Below are 23,814 nucleotides of genomic sequence, written 5' to 3' on the forward strand. Positions count from 1 at the left end.
TAAACTTCAAGTGTTAATGAATTTGTTCGCAATGCCGTTGTCTCTGTTGCATTTACAGTTCTGAAACAGAATATTCTCAGTCTTTTACAAAGAGGATAAGGAACATGTGTATCGTGAAGATTATAAAGTGGAGGAATTAGAAAGAAAGAAAATCCAGAATGGAATCAGAAAGACAGTTGATGGTTTGAATCTTCAAGAAATGGCAGAGTTCTGGGTTAGAATATTGCATAGTCACTTGTGTTCAAGCAAGTAACTGCGCTACTTTATGGAATAAACTCTCCCACTATTTCTCTCTCATCTGAGAAGATTGCATCTGTAGTGCCAGATGCTGCATTCCTAAGACATTATGCTAGGGATTGTGCAGCTGATATGCTGTTACAATCTTTGCTGGTCTTAGCTTATCAGTTAACCTTAGCAATTGTGCCAAAGTAGAAATACCCATATTGACCCCATGCTAAAAACTGGATTGAGACTGCCAAATTATTAAATTAAAATTCCACTAATTGCAGTGGTAGGATTTGAACATAGGCCCTCAGAACATTAGCTTAATTTCTGGATTAATAGTCTAGTGATAATACCATGAGGCTATTACCTTCCCTTCATTTGCTTCTGTATCTTATTGTTCAGATTCCTTGCATTAAAATATATTCCATTAACCCTGTTAACCTTGATTCTTTCCTATCAAGCCTATGTTTTCTCTGCCTTCCAAGCTCAATTACTCGCATTTTAACTTCTAATTCCAATGCAACTTTCCTCCCTCTGAACTGCATGTTAGGATCTCATCTCCCTGACAATCCACTTTAAATCCGCCCCACCAATATAAGCAAACCTGCCCACGAGAATGTGTCCTATTCCTGTTTAGATGTAATACAACCAATGAGTGCAATTCCCATCACCCAGAAACTGCCCCAATGCCTCAGGAATCTAAAGCCCTCCTTCCTGCACCATCTCACCAGCCACGGATTCATCTGCTTCATCCTTTTATCCTTGTGCTGTCTACAGTGTAGCACTGGAAGTATTCTGGAGATTATTATCTGTAAAGCCCTGCTTTTTAGTTTCCTATCTGGCTGTCTAAAGTCTGCATTTCATTTCCTTCAAATGTTATTGGTCCCAACACAGACCACAACGTCTGACTGTTCATCTTGCCCCTTCAGAATGCGCCATAATAATTCTGGGACATAAGACATCCTTGGTCCTGGCACCTGGGAGGCAACATACCATCTGGAGTCATGTTAATGGCTGCAGAAGTGCCTGTCTACTCCCCTAATACTTTTGCCCTTCCACATTTTTTTCTTCCCCCTTCCCCAACCTCCACACTTCTGGACCACCCTCAGTCCCCTAGCCTTGGCTCTGGCTGGCCTCTGCAGAGGAACTGTTGCTCTCTCCGTTTTCCAAGGCTGATTAAATGTTTTGCAAGTGGGATTCATTTGTGGATTTCCTTGCTACCTACCTGATCTCCTTATTTTGCCTGGCAGTCACCCATCCCCTCTGCCTGTATTTTCTTAAACTGCAGGTTAGCCAGATCCTGAAGCATGTCATTCATGAACCCGTCAGTTTCATGAATGCACTATAGTGTCCCTAGCTGTCATTCAAGCTCCAAAACCCAGAAGGTTTATATCCATAACTGCATAGAACATGGTCACTTGCTTTCATTTTACCTTTATTCCTGCTTAAGTTTCCTGAGTCTCACTCTAGTCCACCACAGTCTGTCCAGTACTCCACATGGGTCTTCCCTCCTTTTTCCACGCTTCTGTGCAGTGATACTGACTGCCTGTGACTTATGATGTCTTGAATTATATACTAAAAACAGAGGGCACCTCAAAGATATTTATATGTAGCAATTCTGCTTGCATTTATTTGTTGAAATTGGCTGTTGAATGTGGTTTATATTTTGTTTTAATTAGAAAGCATGTATTTGAATATAAACGCTGAAACTTCCTTCAGGAAAACCTACGGCCATGTGAAATTTTGATATTTGTTTGAAATAGGACTCAGTACGCAGATTGAGAATCAAATATGTAGGGAGATCTCAGATATATGTAAGCATAATAAGTTTGTAACAATGGGAGATTTTAATTTTCCAAATATTGACTGGGGATGCCATAGTGTTAAAGGTTTGGATGGTGAAGAATTTGTCAAATATGTTCAAAATAAATTTTTTTTTGACAATATGTGGATGCTCCTAATAGAGAAGAAGCAAAATTAAGCCACCTTTTGGGCAATAAAGCAGGGTAGGTAACTGAAGTAAAAGTGGAGGAATACTTTGGGTCTAGTGATTATAATTCTATTAGTTTCAAAATGGTTATGGAAAGGGATTAGCCCTCCATAAAAGTTAGTTTTTAATTGGAGTAAGGCAAATTTTAATGGTATGAGACAAGAACTTTCAAAAGTTTATTGAAGTAGACTGTTTGTAGGTAAAAGGACACCTGACAAGACGGAGACGTTCAAGAGCATGGTGAACAGAGTTCTGAGGGATTTTGTTCCTGTTAGTGAAGAGTAAGGCTGGTAAGACAAAGGAACAATAGATGAATAAAGATATTGAGATTCTCTTCAAAAATAAAAGAGAACCTTAATTTAGATATAGCCAACTTGGTTTGATTGAATCTCTCAAAGTGCGTAATGGCATTCTTCAGAGAAATCAGGAAGGCAGAGGCCATATCCGACAGCATTGGCAAATAGGGTTAAGGATAATCCAAAGAAATTCTCTAAATAAACTAAAAGCATGAGGATACCGAGAGAGAGGGTAAGGCCTCTTAAAGATCGAGGGTAAGGCCTCTTAAAGATCAAGGAGGTTGTCTTTTGGGTTTAACCCCAGGCGATGGGAGAGATGCTGAATGAATATTTCACATTAGCCTTTACTGTGGAGAAAGAAATGGAGTTTAGAGAATGCAGAGAAATAAACTTTGATGTTTGAAAATCAGTTCACATTACAGAAGAGGAGTTTCAGGAGTTCTTAAAGAGTATAACGGTGGATAAATGTCGAGGACCTGATCTAATGTATCCCAGAGCATTGTGGGAAGTAAGGGAGGAAATTACAAGACCCCCTGCAGAAATATCACTTATAACCAAGGGTGAGGTGCCTGATGACTGGAGGGTGGCTAATATACTTTCTAAGGAAGGTTGTAAGGAAAAACCGGGAAACCATAGGCCTGTGAGTCTGACTTTGGCTATGCATAAATTGTTGGAGGTAATCATAAAAGATAGGAGGAATGGACTTTTAGAAAGGCAAAAATTGATTTGGGATAGTCAGTATGGTTTTGTATGAGGAAAATCGTGTCTCTCAAACTTGGTAACTTACTCAAAAAATTCAAAAACATTTGAGAGCAGAGCAGTAGACGTTTTTTATTTGGATTTTAGTGAAGCTTTTGACAAGGTTCCACACAGTAGACTAATTAGTAAAGCTAGGGCACATGGAATTCAGGGTGAGTTTGTCAATTGGATACGTAATTGGCTTAACAGCAGGAGACAGTAATGGTGGAGGGTTGCTTTTCAGACTGGAGGCCTGTGACCAGTGGTGTTACACAACAATCATTGTTGGATCCTTTTGTTTGTCATTTATATAAATGATTTGGATGAGAATATAGAAGGCATGGTTAGTAAGTTTGTAGACAACACTGAAATTGGATGGCATAGTAGACAGTGAAGAAGTTTTCTAAGGTTTTGAAGGGATCTTGAACAAGTGGATCCATAGGCTGAAAAATGGCAGATGGAGTTCAATCTGGATAAATGCGAGGTATTGCATTTTGGTACAACAAACAAGGGTAGGGCTTATACAATTAATGGTAGGGCCTTGGGTGGTGTTGTAGAACAGAGGGATCAAGGGGTTCAGGTACACAATTCTTTGAAGTTTGCTTCACATATAGACAAGGTGGTTAAAAAGGCATCTGGCACAGTTGCCTTCATTGTTCAGTCTTTTTGAGTACAGGAGTTGCAAAGCCATGTTGATGTTGTACAGGACATTGGTGAGGCCTCTTCTGGAATACTTTGTCCAGTTCTGGTCACCTAGTTATAGGAAGAATATTGTCAAGTTGGAGAGGGTTCAGAAGAGATTTACTAGGATGTTAGAGTATGGAAGGTTTGAGTTATAAAGAAAGGCTGGATAGGCTGAGACTTTTTTCCACTGGAGTGTAGGAGGTTGAGAGAGAAGCTTGTAACATAATGAGATATATAGGTAGAATTAATGGTTGTTATACTTTCTCTAGGATGGAGACTTTCAAGACTAGGGGACACATTTTTAAGGTGAAAAAAGAGTTTTAAAAACTGAGGCAAATTTTTTAGTTGTTCACATGTGGCATTAACTTTGAGGAAGTGGTGAATGTGGGTACCATTGTACCGTTTAAAAGACATTTGAATAAGCACATCAATAAGAAAGGTTTGGAGGGATCAGGGGAAGGAGCAGGCAGCTAGGACTGGTCTAGTTTGGAATTATGTTCGGCATAGACTGGTTGGACCAAGGGGCCTGTTTCTGTGCTGGATGTGTCCGAGTTTGTCTGATCCTAGCTGAATGCCTGTCTCAAAGCTGATAAAATAGTCTACACACAAGTTAAATTTAGTGTGTTCTAAGTAGGCAAATCAGAAATAGAGGGCAGATATGAATATTGGAAAATATTCAATTTAAATTTTTAAGGATAATAATCAAAATCTCTGGTTTAATTAAGTTGAATCGAGAGTTGTGATGTAAACACTAACAATAATATTGAAGTTGAGCTTAACCAACATGGATAACATAAATGGGAAAAAGAAAAGCTGTTTCCATGTACATTAATGAATGAATTGGATGTGAAATTAGAAACCAATGAAATATGTGTGATAGTAATTGCATTTGGTATTCTGTAGATTTCCAAGTATATTAATTTCTGGAATCCAAACAAAATTGTTTTCACCAGTTAAGATAATAAATCTCCTGCTATACCTTGTCATAATGTTGAACCTGATTGTGTTGATTAGCTGCACCCTGTTTACTTCGACTAATTTACTCAGAACAATCTTGTTGCTTGGATCTATTTAATAGAAAACGTGCTTAAAAGTCTGTCATTGCAATATTTCAGGAGGATTATATAGGTTTAAGGTGTGCTTTTTTTTTATTTTTAGCTATTGGAAACCTACAGAGATCAGCCAGTCAACGTAGCACTGTGACTTACCAAAGAAATAATTTTGCTCTAAATTCAGTGGGCAATTACGGTGATCCATACAGAGTTCCATATCGACCACCCGAATCTACCTATTCCAGACATCATTACAGCATTCCAGCAGATGAGACTACAACAAGATCTCCATCAATTGACAGTATCCAGAAGGATCCAAGGTAAGTGTATTTAGGATTTTGAGAGACCCTGCTAACCAAAGTTGCTTTTATGCTGGATTTAGTAGGGCAAGTGAACAAGAAGATTGATTAATAAATCTCTCTCTAGCCTCTATTACACCTGATGTAAATTCAAGCCACTGCAAGTGCCAAAACACACACACAATTGAGGGAGCCCATTTGACCTATTATTTCATTCAATAAATAGGTGCCATTTTTGGTCAAACAGGCAATTAACAGTTATCAGCGTAATGGACAAAGAGGCCGGGGAGTGGATTGGGAAAGGGTCGGAAAAGTGGATGTTCATTTTTTAATCAAGAAAAGACAGGCATAGCAAAGGCCAATGTGAGGTGGAATCGAAATAGGTTAAAGTGTGAGGCAATGGCCTAGTCGTACTGTCAGTGGACTGTTAATCCTGATTCCCAGGTAACATTCTGTTACCCGGATTCGAATCCCACCACGGCAGATGATGGAATTTGAATTCAGTAAAATATCTCAAATTAAGAATCTAGTGGTGACCATGAGTCCATCGTCAATTGTGAGAAAAAACCCATCTGGTTCACTAATGTCCTTTCATCCTTATCTGATCTGGTGTACATGTGACTCCAGAGCCACAGCAACTGCCCGATGGGCAATAAATGCTGCCTAGCCAGCGAATCCCTCATTAATGAATAAAGAAAATAAAAAGGTTCAGTCAAATGAGGGATGATGACTGGGTTGTTTTTTTGAATTCATTTGTGGGACATGGGTAATGCTGACTGACCAGAATTTTTATTGCCTATCCCTAATTCCTCTGGTGAAAGTGGTGGTGAGCTGCAAATTTGAACTGCTGCGGTCTGTGTTATAAGGAGACTCATAATGCTCCTAAGGAGGAAGTACACTGTTTTGAATTTTTCCACTTCAGGATGGTGAGTTGTTTGGAGGGAAGCTTACAGGTGGCTGCCCCTTTTTTGTGCTATCCTCGTTCTTCTAGAGGGAAGTGGTTAGAGTAAAATAGAATAGCCTTTATTGTCACATGCACTTGAATGAGTGCAGCGAAAAGCTTGTAATGTCACTGCTTTGGCACGATCTCGGTACAGGGTACTTAGAGAGATTTACTAAGATTTACAACATTCCAGCAGCTGAGACTCCAACAAGATCTCCATCAATTGACAGTATCCAGAAGGATCCAAGCTAAGTGTATTTGGGGTTTTGAGAGACCCTGTTACCTGAAGTTGCTTTTATGCTGGCCTTAGTAGGGCAAGTGATACTTCCTGTTTGTTACAGAATTGAAAGAGTAACAAAAAATAGTCTAGCATTGGAATTCAAAGTTTTAAAAAGTACTGGAATTACTCAAGTCCAGAATAAGAATATCTTTAAAAAGTTCTCAAATTATAATCCTTTGGTTTTTTGTTTGGAAGGTGCTGTCGAAGGATTGTTGGTGAATTTCTGCAGTGCATCTTGTTGCTACTGCACATAAGTGGTGGAGGGGGTGGATTTTGTGGGTGTAGTGCCAATCAAGCGGGCTGCTTTATCCTGGATTGTATCAAGCTTCCCAAGTGTTTTTGGAGCTGCACTCGGCAAGGCAAGTTGGAAGTAATTCATCACACTCCTGACATGCCTTTTAATTGATTGTCACACTTTGGGGAGCCAGAAGATGAATTAGTCAATACAATATTCCTAGCTTCTGAGATAATGGGAACTGCAGATGCTGGAGAATCCAAGATAACAAAGTGTGAAGCTGGATGAACACAGCAGGCCAAGCAGCATCTCAGGAGCACAAAAGCTGATGGTTTGGGCCTCGACCCTTCATCAGAGAGGGGGATGGGGAGAGGGTTCTGGAATAAATAGGGAGAGTGGGGGAGGCAGACCGAAGATGGAGAACAAAGAAGATAGGTGGAGAGAGATTCCCTGAAGTTGGTCCGGAGGGAGGAGGGTAACTTCTTGAAGTTAGGCATCCCTGGAAGTTACCCTCTTCCCTCCAGACCAACCTCAGGGAATCTCTCTCCACCTATCTTCTTCTCTCTCCATCTTCGGTCTGCCTCCCCCTCTCTCCCTATTTATTCCAGAACCCCCCTCCCCATCCCCCTCTCTGATGAAGGGTGTAGGCCCGAAATGTCAGCTTTTGTACTCCTGAGATGCTGCTTGGCCTGCTGTGTTCATCCAGCTTCACACTTTATTATCTTATTTTCCTAGCTTCTGACTTGCTTTTATTTGCTACTGTATTTATACAGTAGGTCCAGTGAGATTCTAGTCATTGGTAACTCCCCAGATGTTGACGGTGGAAGAATTAGAAACGGAAATGCCATTGAATGTCAAGGGTGGAGATTAAATTCTGTTATTAGATATAATCATTGCCTGGCCTATATATGGCACAAATTTTACTTGCCACTTGTCAGACCAAGTGTGCATATTGTCCAGGTTGTCTTGCATTTGAATATGTTGCTTCATTATCTGAAGAATCCTGACTGCCCAGAGCATGATGTTCACCACCTACAAGGTACTAGCCAGAATTTTGATGGAAAAACTCCCCACATGCCTAGATGAGTGCAGCTCCAAAAACACGGAAGCTTGACGCCATCCAGAACAAAGCAGATTGCGTGATTGGCAGCACATCGACAAGCGTCTATTCCCCCCGTCGCTGACGCTCAGTAACAGCCGTATGTACTAGCGACAAGATGCACTGCAAATGTTCATCATCGATCTTTAGACAGCACCTTCCAAACAGACAGCCGTTTCTGGCCAGAAGGACTAGGGCAGCAGATAAATAGGAACACCACCACCTGCAAGTTCCCCTCCAAATCACTCACCATCCTGATTTGGAAATAAATTGCCATTTCCTCACTCTCCCTGGGTCAAAATCCTAGAATTCCCTCCCTCAGGGCATTGTGAACAAAGTCAGAAGTCTCACAACACTAGGTTGTAACCCAACAGGTTTATTTGAGATCTCAAGCTGTCGGAGCACAGCCATTTTGTCAGGCACAGTGAGACAGCAGAGCGCACAGACCCAGAGTTCATAGGCAGAGAGATTTTTAAAAAATCATAACTGATGTGTGTGTCAGGTGATGACAAGTCTCTGCAGGTGACCAAGAGTGTTAGACAGTGAGTAAGGTGTCAGCATCTGAATAAGCAGTGAAGGGATAACCTATAATCTGATTAAATGAGGTAGAGACATAATTACAAAAAATTAAAAACTGGGTGATGCTGGAGACAAAATAAATGACTGGAATTGCATGCCAAATTCAAAACTGTACAAACAGTTAAATTAGAGAGATTATAACAATTTATCAAGGTGACACTGTCAAAACAGGACAGGTAAGAAAGATTTTACAGATACAGAACAGTATGATGGGGTCACCTGCAGCGTGACATGAACCCAGGATCAAGGCTGAGGCTGTCTTCACGAGTACAGAATTTGGCTATCAGTCTCTCCTTGGCAATTCTGCATTGGAGGATACTTACCTGAAGAGTAGAGACTGAATGCCCTTGACCACTGAATTGTTCCCTGATTGGGAGGGAACACTCCATGTCAGTGATAGTTGCATGGACAGTTGCATCCATCCATCCATCATCATAGCATCTGCATGGTTTCGCCAATATGCTATGCCTCTGGTGACCCTTGCCTGCAGCATTTTGAGATAGACAACATTTGGCCAAGTCTCATGAGTATCTGACATGTATACGTGGTGGGTGGTGTTTCCATGTGTGGTGGTAGTATCCATGTCGATATTCGAACATGTCCTGTAGAAGTTACCAAGGCAGGGTTGTGTGGTGTTGTGGTCGCTGTTGTCCTGAAGGCTGGTAGCTTGCTTCAAGCAATAGTTTGTTTAAGGTTTGGTGATTGTTTTGAAATTGAGAACTAGATGCATAGGGAAGATCTTGACGAGATGCTCATCATCGATGATGTTGAAGACTGTGAAGACATGATGTAGTTTATCCAGTCTGGGGAAGTACTGGATGATGTAAGTTACTCTCTTGGTCATGTCCTGGGACCACCACCTGAGAAGGTCATTGCAGCTTTTGCTGTGGCACATTGGAACTTATGATCAATGAGTTGAGTATTGTATCCTGTTCTTATAAGGGCATCCTTCAAAACTTACAGGTGTCCATCACGATCCACCTAATCTGAGCAGATCCTGTGTATGTGTAGGGTGTTTCCGTAGGTGATGTCTTCTTTAATACGTTTAAGATAGAAGCTGGAGAAGTGCAGCATCGTGAGGCTATCCGTGGGCTGGCGGTAGTGAGGTACTGAGATGCCCAAGAATGAGACTGATTCTAAGTAGTTGTCCATGGTAAGTCTGATGGGAAGAAACTTGTTGATGTCACTATATGTAGTTATTTGTGATTTCTTGCCAAGAGTTCAAAGAAAGAAAATGTCGTCTGTGTATCTGGTGTGCAGTGTTGGCCAGCAGTCCTGTGCAGCAGAGAAATTCTGCATGAAAATGTTGGCATGTTGGGGTGCAGATGTGGTTCTGTTGGCTGTTCCATGTGTCTAGATGAAGAATAGGTTGTTGAAAGTGTGCTCAAGGATGAAGCGGATGAGCTGTAGGACGGCACCTGGAGATTGGTGGTATTGAGTACTGAAGCTGTTGCCGTGATGCCGTTGTTGTGGAAGATGCTGGTGTAGACTGCTGAAATGTCCATTATGACAAAGATTGTAGGTGATGAATTACTGTAAGAAATCTGCAGTATCATGACAGAAACTGGGTTTTCCTTCTGGAGTGGGTTTCAAGATGCCCTCAACACAGCCAGAGAGGTTCTCTCACAGGGTCCTGTTGCCTGATACAGTGGGTCGCCCCAGGTGTGTTGGTGCTGTGTATTTTGGGAAGGCAGTATAAGTCTCCTACACAAGAAGTACGGAGGATGAGCGTGCGTAGGACACTCTGAAGGTGTAACCATCAGACTTACCATGGCCTACACTTCAGAATCAGTCTCATTCTTGGACACGCATCTCCATCAAGGACAAACACCTCAGTATGTCATTATATCATAAGCCCAATGGTAACCTCACGATGCTGCACTTCCCTCGCTTCCACCCTGAGCATATTAAAGGAGCCATCACCTATGGACAAGCCCTGCGCATACACTGGATCTGCTCAGATTGGGAGGAACATGACGATACGAAGCGGTTTTGAAGGATGCCCCAATAAGAATGAAATATGAAGCTCAAATCACCGATTTGCCAGTTCCTACACACCACAGCGCAAAAACACAGTGACCTGCTCAAAAGGTGGACACAGGACAAGTCTGATAGAGTACCCTTCATCGTCCGGTACTTGCCCAGACCAGAGAACCTACATCATGATCTTTGCAGCCTTCAACATGTCATTGATGACACTGAGAATCTTGCTAAGTTCTTGCCTTCAAATAACCACCAAACCTTAAACAGATCATTTTTTTGTAGCAAACTACCCAGTTTTCAGGACAGCGTCAACCATGACACCCCACAGACCTGCGTTGGCAACCTCTGCAAGACATGTCAGACCATCACACATGGGAACACCACCCACCACATACATGGCAGATACTCGTATGACTCAGCCAGTATTGTCTACCTCATACACTACAAGCAAGTATGCCCTGAGGCATGGTATATTGGCAAAACTGTGCAGACACTGACAACAGATGTATGGACACCACACAACAATCGCCAGATGGGAGTGTTGCCGCCCAGTCGGAACACTTCAGCGGTCAAGGGCATTCCGCCTCTGATCTTCAGGAAAGTGTCCTTCAATGCAGACTTTGAAATACACAGCAACGCAGAATTGTCGAGCAGAGACTGATGGCCAAGTTCTGACCCATGAAGGTGGCCTCAACCGTGATCTTGGGTTCGTGTCACTCTACAGGTGACCCCACCATCTTTTCTGTATCTGTAAAATTTTCCTTACTGTCCTGGTTTGACAGCGTCACCTTGATACATTGTTATAATCTCTCTACCTTAATTAGTTTGCGCAGTTTTGAATTTGGCATGCAAAAGCAATTATTCAATTTGACTCCAGCACCACGTTATTCTTAGTTTTTTGTAATTATATCTCTGCCTCACCTTAATCGGATTATAGGTCATCCCTTCGCCAGTTATTCAGATGCTGACACCTTACTCATCATCTAACACTCTTGGTTGCCTGAAGAGACTAATCACCTGACACTCAAACTAGTGGTATGATTTTTATTGATGTCTCTGGCCTTGATCTCTTCCCCCTATAAACTCTTGGTCTGTATGTTCTGCTGTCTCACTGCATGTGACACAGTGGCAGTGCTCCGAAAGCTTGTCCGATTTCAAATAAACCTGTTGGACTATAAACCTGGTGTCATGTGAATTCTGACTTTGTCCACTCTAGTCCACCACTGGCATCTCCATACAAAGACAATGGACTGCAGTGATTTAAGAAGGCAATTCATCACCACCTCAAGAGCAACTGGGGATGGGCAATAAATGCTGGCTATCTAGTGATGTTTGCATCCCATAAGCAAATGAAATAATTATCAGCTAAGTGAAGCACCATAAAGCAAGTTTATGCAATCTGTCATCCTGACATAACCCACAATGCAAAGTATTTAAGAATTCTAAATTTGATGCATTTGTCCAAGACCAAAGAGTCTAGCAAGAGGTACTCATTAGAAAAGCATACTTTTGAGGGAACGTGCTAGATTATTGAACTACCATAAAGTACAATGAGAAAACAGTATTTATAAATCATTTTGTAGATCAGGTCTGCTGAAGCTGTGTCACTGTTAGAAATGTGAAGAACAAACCAGAAGAGTACTCTTTGTCTGTTATAATTTCTGGAGGCAAGTCCAGGAAATCCTGTGGCAATTCCAGTGCATTTTGTTTCGAAAAATGTTAGCAAGTAGTAGGTGTCAACTGTTGCTAAGCTTTCATGAGTGTGATCAACTAGAAAAGAAACAGAAGTACATTTTAGAGGCAGAAATCGAGCATGTAAATTTACTGACAAGTGCAAGGTCTAAATCAGAAATACAATAAAATGAATGCTGAGAAATTAAGCAGATATCTGCAAATTACTGAAGTAATTTCACCTTTAATTATGCAGCATCTGATTTTTTTTTAATGCTGGGAGGAGTCACGTGAGGACCTTGTGATGCAGGTCAAAAACTGTTATACCCCAGAGCCAATTAAAATTATCCAATTTTCACATTAGATAAGGGATGCTTGAATGCTGCAGAACTGAGATATTCTGTACATAAACATAATATGGCTCTGAGAATTAGACAATTATTAATGACTGTGGAAAACTTATTGCAAAATAGAAACTAAAACATTTAACTTTTTTTAAAAAAATTCCTAATATATTACTGAAGAAGCAGAGATGCAACTGCATTTAGTGGAATGATGATTTGATTATACCCGAGGCATTTCTTTCAATACCAAGTATGGAAATGCTTTGTAATGAGATTTTCTGAAGTTTGATGTGCCAGTTTGTGCTGTAGGTTAACAATTATGGTGTACACTTCTAATCAGTAAGGGAACCAAAGGTTATGGAGGAAAGGCAGGAAAATGGTTTTGAGGGTTAATAGACTAGCTCTGATTTCTTCAAATCTTGTGGACTAATGTGGGATTTTCTCACTTCTATTTTTTAAATCAGGGAATTTGCTTGGCGTGACCCAGAATTACCAGAAGTGATTCATATGCTCCAGCACCAGTTTCCATCGGTTCAAGCAAATGCAGCAGCCTACTTGCAGCACCTCTGTTTTGGTGATAACAAGGTGAAAACGGAGGTATGACGCATGTGTATAGCATTTCTGTTTCATTTTTGAAGAGAGCTACAAAACAATGCAGAAGTATGTGTCATAATTTATTCGGAATGCAAAACTACAAGATTTCCATTAACTTAGATATTGAATCCTTTCATACGGATGGACTCATCTTGAAATATACACATTACTCAGTACAGCATTTCTTAGCTTGGAATCACTACTTGTACTGATAATTAATGCACTGCTGAAACTTAAAAATTGAATACAAATTGAGAATCTTCATTCCTTTCTATCCCAATGTAGCTTCACAGTGCTGATTAATTCACCACTCTGACGTTGACATTGGAAAGACTTAACTGTGTCTGTGAAATTTAACTTCTGCTTCACCTAATTTCCTATGTCAGATAGATACACACACCCCAGCAACTTCCATTTAATTGGATTTCTGATATCCTCAGGTATAGAGAGAAAGGATATCGATCCATGAGAGCAAACTTTAAGAGTAATCAAATGCTTAATCAGAACTTTTCGGTGTCACACTGTGAAACAGCCATGATCAAAGATACAAATGTCTCCCAATGTAAGAGGAATAGGGGAGATCGGGATATGTTGCCTCTCTGATGTCATGTAGCATGGCAGGTGAAATAATGTGCATAAATGCGAAGTTACCTACCTTGGTAGCAAAAACCAGAAGACCAGCACTTCGCTGAATAACAATTGATTGGGAAAGGGGAGAGGTGCAATTGACCCGGCTGTCCTTATACACCAGTCACAGAAAATAAGCATGCAGCTGAAGAAGGAGGTGAAGAGGCAAATGGTATGTTGACCTTCGTAGCATGGATGTCTTGCTGCAATTGTATAGGGCATGGTGAGACCACACCTGAAGAATTGTGTGCAGTCTTGGTGTCTATCTGAAACTGATGTTCTGGCATTGGATAGAGCACAATAAAGACTTACCAGCCTGATTCCTGGGTTGTCTGGGCTGATCTATAACACAGAAGTGTATTGTCACATGTACTTTTACATGTAAAATACAGTGAAAGATTTTGTAAGTCACCCTACTATGGTGCTTATATTTAATAACAGAAGTCATACATTATAAAAAAGAAGAAAAATTAAGACAAAGTTCAGTTAAAGGCTCCTGAGCTCTGGGAAAGCCAATTTAAGGAATGATGAAATACCCTGAAGATGCAGCTGGAACAAGAATGCCATGCAGGCAAAAGACTGCCGTGTGCTGGGCCACTGGAATACTGGACCAGAACTACCCACTGAAGATGATCTCCAGGCAGGCTGAGACCACCTGCTAGAATACCTGAAAGCCAAAGATGGGAAAGATCTCCATGCAAGATGAAACCAAGCCGAGTCTAGACATCCACTTGTCCTTCATGTGCCTGCACATAGCTGCAGACTTGGACCAAATGCAAGACCAGTGAGCCTTCCTTCAGTTGTTGGTAAAGTATTGGAAAAGGTTATAAGAGAGAGGATTTATAAATCATCTAGAAAAGAATAATTTGATTAGGGAGAGTCAGCACGGTTTTGTGAAGGGTAGGTCGTGCCTCTCAAACCTTATTGAGTTCTTTGAGAAGGTGACCAAACAGGTAGATGAGAGTAAACTGGTTGACGTGGTGTATATGGATTTCGGCAAGGCATTCGATAAGGTTCCCCACAGGCTATTGTGCAAAATGCAGAGGAATGGGATTGTGGGAGATATAGCAGTTTGGATCAGAAATTGGCTTGCTGATGGTGGTTGATGGGAAATGTTCATCCTGGAGTCCAGTTACTAGTGGTGTACTGCAAGGGTCGGTGTTGGGTCCACTGCTGTTTGTCATTTTTATAAATGACCTGGATGAGGGCGTAGAAGGACGGGTTAGTAAATTTGCAGACGACACTAAGGTCGGTGGAGTTATGGATTGTGACAAAGGATGTTGTAGGTTACAGAGAGATATAGATAAGCTGCAGAGCTGGGCTGAGAGGTGGCAAATGGAGTTTAATGCAGACAAGTGTGAGGTGATGCACTTTGGTAGGAGTAACCGGAAGGCAAAGTACAGGGCTAATGGTAAGATTCTTAGTGGTGTAGATGAGCAGAGAGATCTCGGTGTCCATGAATGCAGATCCTTGAACGTTTCCACCCAGGTTGACAGTGTTGTTAAGGCATACAGTGTTTTAGCTTTTATTAATAGAGGGATCAAGTTCCGGAACCATGAGGTTATGCTGAAGCTGTACAAAACTCTGGTACGGCCGCACTTGCAGTATTGCGTACAGGTCTGGTCACCACATCATAAGAAGGATGTGGAAGCTTTGGAAAGGGTGCAGAGGAGATTTACTAGGATGTTGCCTGGTATGGAGGGAAGGTCTTACGAGGATAGGCTGAGGGACTTGAGGCTGTTTTCGTTGGAGAGAAGAAGGTTGAGAGGTGACCCTTAATTGAAACATATAAAATAATCAGAGGGTTAGATATGGTGGATAGGGAGGGCCTTTTTCACAGGATGCTGACGGCGAGCACGAGGGAATATAGCTTTAAATTGAGGGGGTGAAAGTTATAGGACAGATGTCAGAGGTAGTTTCTTTACTCAGAGTAGTAAGAGTATGGAACGCTTTGCCTGCAGTGGTAGTAGATATGCCAAGTACGTTTAAGTCATCATTGGACAGGCATATGGATGTATATGAATAGTGTAGGTTAGATGGGCTTCAGATCGGTATGGCAGGTCGGCGCAACATCAAGGGCCGAAGGGCCTGTACTGTGCTGTTATGTTCTATGTTCTAAGTCCAGGCTTGGAGAATCAGTCCATGACTGAATCCCTGCTCACCGGGAGACCCCAGGCTGGGTGGAGCTATGTCTGACTTGTCCTGGTGTTGCTGCTGCCAGGTGCCGTCTCCTTCACTCTCCACTGCCCAGACTTTGAGAAAAGGAAAACAGTGAAAGTAAAAAGGGAGGACAAAAGAGAAAGAAAGCTGACAGGAGTGGATGAACCCCAGGCTCAGACCTCTGCTCTGCCATCCATTAGAGAGGCTGGATCACTTAGGATGCTAAGTTAAGAAGAATAAAGCAGGAATCTCATAGAACCCTATGAAATTGTAACACAACTGGACAGGATAAATGAAGGAAAAGAGTTACTGATGACTGGGAAGCCAATAAACAGGGGCCATGGTATAATGTTACACGATAGGTGATTTAGAACTTGGGTAACGAGATGTTTTCATTCACGAGAGTAGTGAGTTTGTGAAATTCTCCACCATGGAAAGTGATGCCAAAACATTGAATATTTTCAAGAAGGAGTAATCGCTTTAGCAATAAGGATATGGGGAGAGAATGAGAACAAACTACTGAGTTGGATGATCAACCATGATCATATTGAATGGCAGTGCATGCCCAAAGGGCCAAATGATCCATTTCTGCTCCAGTTTACTGAGTTTGAGTCAAGGATGGCTCTGCACTCCGGTCAGGTCATTCTGAAAGAGAAGGGAGAAGAGCCAGAGATTGTCGCCCATGTTGGTAGCAAGACACAGGTTAGAAAGAGAGATGAGATCCTGTTTGCAGAATTTAGAGAAGTAGGAACTAAATTAAAAAGCAAGACTTAAAGGTAGTAATCTGTGAATTACTCCCACTGTCACGTACTAGTGAGAGCAGAAATAATAGAATGGACTGTTTGAATATGTGGTTGGTGGGATGCAATAGGAAGGAGGGATTTAATTTCTTGAGGCATTCGGACTATTTCTGGAGTAAATGAGATGTGTGCAAGCTGGATATATTGTATTCCAGCAGGACTGGGACCAATAACCTTGCAGGGGCATTCACTAGTACTATGAGGGAGGGTTTAAAAGAGTTTTATAAGCGAGCGGAAACCTGTGCATGGACACGGGTGAGAGAAACAAAGATGGAAATGCAAGATGAAAGGTGAAAGCAGAGGAAACCAGGACAAGATGATTGATAAAGGCAGAGCAACGGTTGTTGTCTCTATGGACTTGAGCAAGGTGTGCAACAAGGTTCTGCATGCATGGTAGACTGGTTGGCAACATTAAAATATGTGGGCACCAGAGGGAGCTAGGCAATTGGAAACAAAATTGGCTCGAAGCTAGGAGACAGGCTGATGGCAGAGGGTTGCTTTTCAGATTGGACGCCTGTTAGCGACGGTATGCCACAAGGATTGGTGCGGGCCCACTGCTTTTTTATTATCACTTATAGAAATGATTTGGATGTGAATTTAGGAGATATGGTAGGTATGCAGATGACACCAAAATTGGTGGTGTAGTGGACAGTGAAGAAGTTCATCTCAGTACAACTTGACCTTGATCAGATGGCACAGCTGAGGAGTGACAGGTGGAGTTTAACTTAGATAAACGCAAGGTGTTGTATTTTGATAAGGCAAACCAGGGCAGGACTTATGCACTTAATTGTAAGGTCCTGGGGAGTGTTGCTGAACAAAGAGACTAGTCAGTGCTGGTGCTTAATCCCACAAAAGTGGAGTTAGGTACTCAGGGTGGTGAAGGTGGTGTTTGGCATGCTTGCCTTCATTAGTCAGTGCATTGTGTACAGGAGTTGAGATTTTGGTGAGGCCACTTTTAGTATATTGTGATCTGTTCTGGTCTCCCTGCTATGGGAAAGATGTTGATAAACTAGAAAGGGTTCAGAAAAGATTTACAAGGATGTTGACAAGGTTGGATGGTTTGAGCTAAAGGGAGAGGCTGAATAGGCTGGGGCTTTGTTCCCTGGAATGTTGGAGGCTGAGGAGTGACCCTCTTGGAGGTTTATAATCATGAGTGTCATGGATAGGTCTTTTCCCAGAGTAGGGGAGTCCAAAACTAGAGGGTATAGGTTTAAGGTGAGAGGGGACATATTTTAAAAGGGAACCTGAGGGACAACTTGTACATGCAGAGGGTGGTGTGCGTATGGAAGAAGCTGATGGTGGAGTCAGATATAATTAAACATTTAAAAGGCACCTGGATAAGTCTACGAGTGGGAGAGGTTTAGAGGGGTATGAGCTAAATGCTGGCAAATGGGACTAGATCAACTTATGATGTCGGGTCAGCACAGTCGACTTGGACTGACCAATCCATTTCCATGCTGTTTAAATATAACCGTTTTAGTTCTGTCTTCACAAAAGAAGGCACAAACAATTTCTCAGGATGCTGAGAAGTTGAGGCATCAATTGGGAAGGAAGAGATGAATGAGATTAGTGTTAATTTAAGTCTTGGAAAGGAATAGGTCTGAAAACTGATAAAGCCGCAGGGGCTGCTAATCTAAATCCCAGAGTTCCAAAGGAGATGGCTGGGGCTACAGTGGATATATTGGTTGTCATCTTTGAAAATGTTGTAGATTCTGGAAAAGTATCAGCAAATTGAAGGTGATAAATATAAACTCACTATTTAAAATAGGAGAAAGGGAGAAAATTGAGTGATTACACAGACTGCTTAGCCAAATTTTCGTAGGGAAAATCTGGACTCTGTTATAACAGATTTAATAATGGGAATACAGAAAATATCAGCAGGATTACACAAAGTGAACATGGATTTATGAAAGGCAAATTATGTTTGTTAAATTTGGAGTTTTTTGAAGATCTATCTGGTAAAATGGATTAATTGAACCTGTGGATGCAGTGTATTGAATTTTCAGAAATCTCATAATTAATTGCTACATACAAAGTTGTTTAAAAAAAAATCAAAGCACATGGAATGGATTGAAAAATGGCTGGCAGACAGAAAACAAAGTAAAAATAAATTGGCCTTTTTCAGAGTGAAAGTCAATGACAAGTTGTATACTGCAGGGTTTGATTCTCCTGTCCCAGCTATCCAAAATATAATTGGTTTAGATGAACAGATCAAATATAATGTTTCCAAATTTGCTGATGACAAAACTTGGTGGAATTGAGAGTTGTGAAGAAAATGTAACTAGGCCAATACTCACTCGTCTCCATACGTACAGACAAGGAGGACCACCAGTTTGATTGGGACAACATTAGAATATTAGGACAAGCCAAACAGACAAGCATAGGAATTCCTAGCGGTCTGGTTCACTGCCAAGAAGGCCATCAATAAACACACAGAATTAGACCCTACATATGCACCACTGCAAAGAAAATCTGAAAATGAGGTGATCAACAGACTGAAGAGTTCAAATAGTAAGCGGGAGGACAAAGCAACAACGCTTTATCAGAGGCTGCACTGATGTTACCCAGCAGGATAATTAAATGTCTGCAAACTAATGAACCAGCTTGGCAAGCAAACCAACCAGTATCCACCACCTGAGCCACAAATGTCCTCAAGAATATTAGGCTTCTAGGTGATTTAAGCAAGTTGGAGTGTGGGCAAATAAATAGCAGATGCAGTAACTTATGGATATGTAAGAAGCTGACAACTTCAGTAGCAGAACAGAATGGCAGAACGTTACTTAATTATTATGTGTCTCAACCACATTCTCCTGCCTTTCCATGTAACCCATTATCTCCTTATTAATCATATTGAAACACCACTATCTGCAAGTTTCCCTCCATCCATTCACATTCCTGACTTGGAAATGTATTGTTGCTCCTTCACTCACTGGGTCAAAACTTGGAATTCCCTCCCTAAGGGCATTGTGGATCAACCTACAGCATGTAAATTGCAGCAGTTCAAGAAGGCAGCTCCCCATCACCTTGAGGACAGCTAGGCCTAGGCAATAAATGTTGGCTAGTCCAGAAATGCCCATGTCCCACAAATCAATAAAAAATATGATGGAATGGAAAAGTTGATGTACAACTCTATAAAACCACACTTGGAATATTGTATTCATTTTTGGTCACCTCATTAATTTAAAAAAATGAAGGAAGCTTCAGAGAAGGTGCAGAGGAGATTTGCCAGGATGCTACCTGGACTGGAGGGTGGGTCTTCGGAGGAAAGGTTGAGGGAGCGAGGGCTTCCTTCATTGGAGTGAAGAAGGATGAGAGGTGACTTGATTGAGGTTTACAAGTTGTTGAGGGGCACAGATAGGGTGGATACCCAGAGGCTTTTTTCCCAGGGTGGAAATGACTATTATGAGGGGGCATAATTTTAAGGTGATTGGAGGAAGTTATAGGGGAGATGCCAGGTTCTTCGCACAGTGGTGGGCGTGTGGAATGCACTGCCAACAGTGGTAGTGGAGTCAGATACTTCAGAGACTTTTAAGTGACTCTTGTATAGGCACATGGAGGACATTAAATTGTAGGGTGTGCAGGATGGATTGATCTGTGTAGGATAATAGGTCAGCACAACATCGTGGGCTGAAGTGCCTGCACTATGCTGTACTGATTCCATGTTCTAAAGAGTCCTGGATGTCCTGCCCATGAGCCACTGAAAGCAAGAATTCAGGTGAAGCAAACATTTAGGGCACCAAATGGTGTGTTGGCCTTCATTGCAAGAGGGTTTAAGCACAGGAAGAAGAAAGTCTTGTGGGAGCTCTACATGGCCTTGGTGAAGCCACACGTGGACTTGGGTAGACAGTTTGGTCTCCAAGTAAGAAAAGATGCACTTGGCATAGGTGGAGTGCAGAGAAAGTTCACTAGACTGATGCTTGCAATGGCACGTGTATCATGTGAGGAGAGATCAAATCATCTGGATCTATATTCACTGAAGTTTAGAAGGATGAGAGGGGAACTCATTGAAACGTAAAATTCTAACATGGCTGAACAGTCTGTATGCAAGAATGATGTTCCTGTGGCTAGTGGGTCCAGAACAATGGGTCATGATTTCAAAATGTGCAGTAGACCATTTCAAACTGAGATGAAGTGAAATCTGTTTACTCAGAAGGTAGTGAACTTGAGGAATTCTTTACAACGCAAGTACAGACTGTCATTGAAAATTCAAGAAAATAGTAGATAAGTTTTGAAAGGCTAAAGGTGTCAGGGTGTTTGGGGAGTGAGTGAAAATATAGCATTGAGGTAGAGGATCAGCCATGATCATGTTGAATGGCAAAGCAGACCCAATGGCCTGAATATCTATTGTAATATCCCTACAGTGTGGAAACAGGCCCCTTGGCCCAACATGTCCACACCAACCCTTAGAGGATTCCCACCCAGAATCATCTCCCTATAACTAGGGGCAATTTAGCAAGGCCAATCTACCTTGGCTTCACATCTTTGGACTGTGGGAGGAAACCAGAGCTCCTGGCGTAACCCACGCGGACAGTCGCCCATGGTTGGAATCGAACCTGGGCCTCTGCTGCTGTGAGGCAGCAGTGCTAACCTCGAAGCCACCATGTTGCCCCTATTTTCTATGTTTCTGCTTACGAAGCACTCTGTCTCACTATGCTGTGGAATTGTGTTCAAAGAACCAGACAACCAAGATTAGAGAGTGACAAAAATAGCCTCTATTTTACATTCACAGCAGCATGATGTGAGGCGAAAATAGAACTTCAAAATCATAGCTCAAAAGTAGCCTCTTTTATACGTAGTTTGTGCATACATCAAAGTTCTAACTCTCAAGGGCTATGTAATGGCTGCGCTGTAGGAAATCCGATATCGTTTAAACACTTGCTATGTGTTGGCAGTTATTCTCATGAGATTGGACTGTCTGTTCGGTTTGTTCTTGCATGATTCAAAAGATGTTGGTCCTGTTATCTCCAAAGTTAGAATGTTGGTAAACATATACATCTGTGTGCCAGATAAAAGTTTGGATTTCTCAGTCATGGCTGTCTTTTGTGACTTTTTGTTTACCTATTTATTCAGTTTCACAGTTGCATGTATCTGTGGGGTCTATTTACTATCGTTTATTCATTCGTTCAAAGTCTGGCAGTTCTGAACATCACACTCCTAGTCTTATTAGTAGGTTGAAGGTTGCTTAGAGACACGACATTGAATAAAAACTTGAGGCAAGATAAATCCTGTCACCTACAAGTTATGATATGTTTAATTTAATACAAGTCTGTAGTGAAGTGACATTTCACTTAACATTGGTTAGCTCACTTCTTTTATCTTTGAATGATTCTTGGAGCAACGCTGGCTGGAAAGGAGTTTAGAGTAAGGGGTTGGGGATTGCACCTACTCCAGGCTAGGTTTTAATATGAAAGCACTACTTTTGGTATGGAAGTTTAAAAATGTTTTATCCTGTGATATGCAGCTTTGTTACATGGAGCTGTGTACCCAGTGCCTTATACATGACTGCACTTTTAAGTAGAATGTAACCTGATATGGAATGCACTTAGTCTGAATGGGATGGTTAGTTTTCATAAGTCTGTAGTTAATATTACATGCCATCGTGAGCAGTGATATAATTCATATGTCAATCCTCAACCTCTTTGCAGCCATTGACACAGTGAGAGATTCTCTCCCTCACTTTCCAATCTCCCAAAAACCCATGAGTGGACTTGACAGGGTAGTTTCTGATAGGCTATTTCGCCTTATAAGAGAGACTGGAGGAACACAGCTTTAGAATAGGGATAAAAATAGAAATTGCTAAAAATGCGCAGCACATCTGGTAGCGTCTGTGGTTCTTCGTACAAGAAACTTTTTTTTTCTTTTTCCTTTCAAGCATCAAGTCACACACAATGCAACAGTTTATAGATTTCCGTGGTCCTCTGGAACCTTCCTCTCCTTCCCTCTGACTCCATGCCCTCTGCCCCCCTCTTCCCCCCCCCCCCCCCCACCCCCACCCCCACCACCTGTTGTTTATTCACTATCCGTCCTGACCTTCCACTGTCTGATGCTGAACGTTCTGTACTCGGCAAAGGTCTGTTTTATCCATCTGCATTCCCACCTTAATGAATTTCAGGCATGACATCATGTTGGACTCTTCTTCCATCGCATTTGCCTCTGTGCCCATTTCTTTGGACACGAGTCCTCTCCCGTTCTCCAGACCACTTCGCTCACCCCCAACGCTCTCCCTCTGGCCTTTTCTCTTTAACCTGCACTTGATCTGTTTATTTAGAACTGTTGATGTCACATTGATCATCTCAATCCACCCTCAGCCTTACCCATTCCAACCTATCCTCCAGGGAACTGACTGCACTGTGACTCTCAGATCCAACCTTGAGTTTGTAATTAAGCTGGTTGATAAGGGTGATGCTATGTAGTGTGGCATACTGACCTTACGTTGCAAAGGCAGAGCACCAGCTCTTAGCTACTTTTTCCTATCTCCCTCAGACTGTGACCCCATGCTGGAAGATTGTCAACCTCATTTCATCTGGTGATCTTCCCACCACTGCCTCTGAGCTGATAATCCCCATTGCTGCACAGTCTGTACCTCCTTTCCAAAATTTTCAAACAGGACTTAAAGAAACAAAGAAACCTACAGCGCAGGAATAGGCCCTTCGGCCCTCCAAGCCAGCGCCGATCAAGATCCTCTGTCTAACCTGTCATCTGTTTTCTAACGGTCTGTGTCCATTTGCTCCCTGCCCATCCATGTACCTGTCCAAATATATCTTAAAAGACGCTAACATGTCTGCGTCTACCACCTCCGCTGGCAACGTGTTCCAGGCACCCACCACCCTCTGTGTAAAGAACTTTCCACGCATATCTCCCTTCAACTTTCCTCCTCTCACTTTGAACTCATGACCCCTAGTAATTGAATCCCCCACCCCGGGGGGGGAAGCTTTTTGCTATCCACCCTGTCTATACCCTTCCATGATTTTGTAGGCCTCAATCAGGTCCCCCCTCAATCTCCGTCTTTCTAATGAAAATATTCCTAATCTATTCAACCTCTCTTCATAGCTAGCACCCTCCATACCAGGCAACATCCTGGTGAACCTCCTCTGCACCCTCTCCAAAGCATACACATCCTTTTGGTAATGTCGTGACCAGAACTGCGCACAGTACTCCTCCAAATATGGCGGAACCAAAGTCCTATACAACTGCAACATGACTTGCCAACTCTTG

The 23,814-nt window shown here is 42.0% G+C and overlaps 1 protein-coding gene across 11 annotated transcripts in view; it reads left to right on the top strand.

Annotated features, from left to right (window-relative positions):
* The window catches only part of pkp4 (plakophilin 4), a 191,169-nt gene that overhangs the window by 113,763 nt on the left and 53,592 nt on the right, over window positions 1–23,814 (top strand). For all 11 annotated transcript variants that reach the window (XM_048534752.2, XM_048534750.2, XM_048534754.2 and 8 more), the window contains 2 exons: window positions 5,092–5,305; window positions 12,883–13,015. In XM_048534752.2, coding sequence (XP_048390709.2) covers window positions 5,092–5,305; window positions 12,883–13,015 — 347 coding nt within the window. The remainder of the gene's footprint in view (window positions 1–5,091; window positions 5,306–12,882; window positions 13,016–23,814) is intronic.

The sequence above is a fragment of the Stegostoma tigrinum genome, chromosome 7, assembly GCF_030684315.1.
Source record: "Stegostoma tigrinum isolate sSteTig4 chromosome 7, sSteTig4.hap1, whole genome shotgun sequence".
Lineage (NCBI taxonomy): Eukaryota > Metazoa > Chordata > Chondrichthyes > Orectolobiformes > Stegostomatidae > Stegostoma > Stegostoma tigrinum.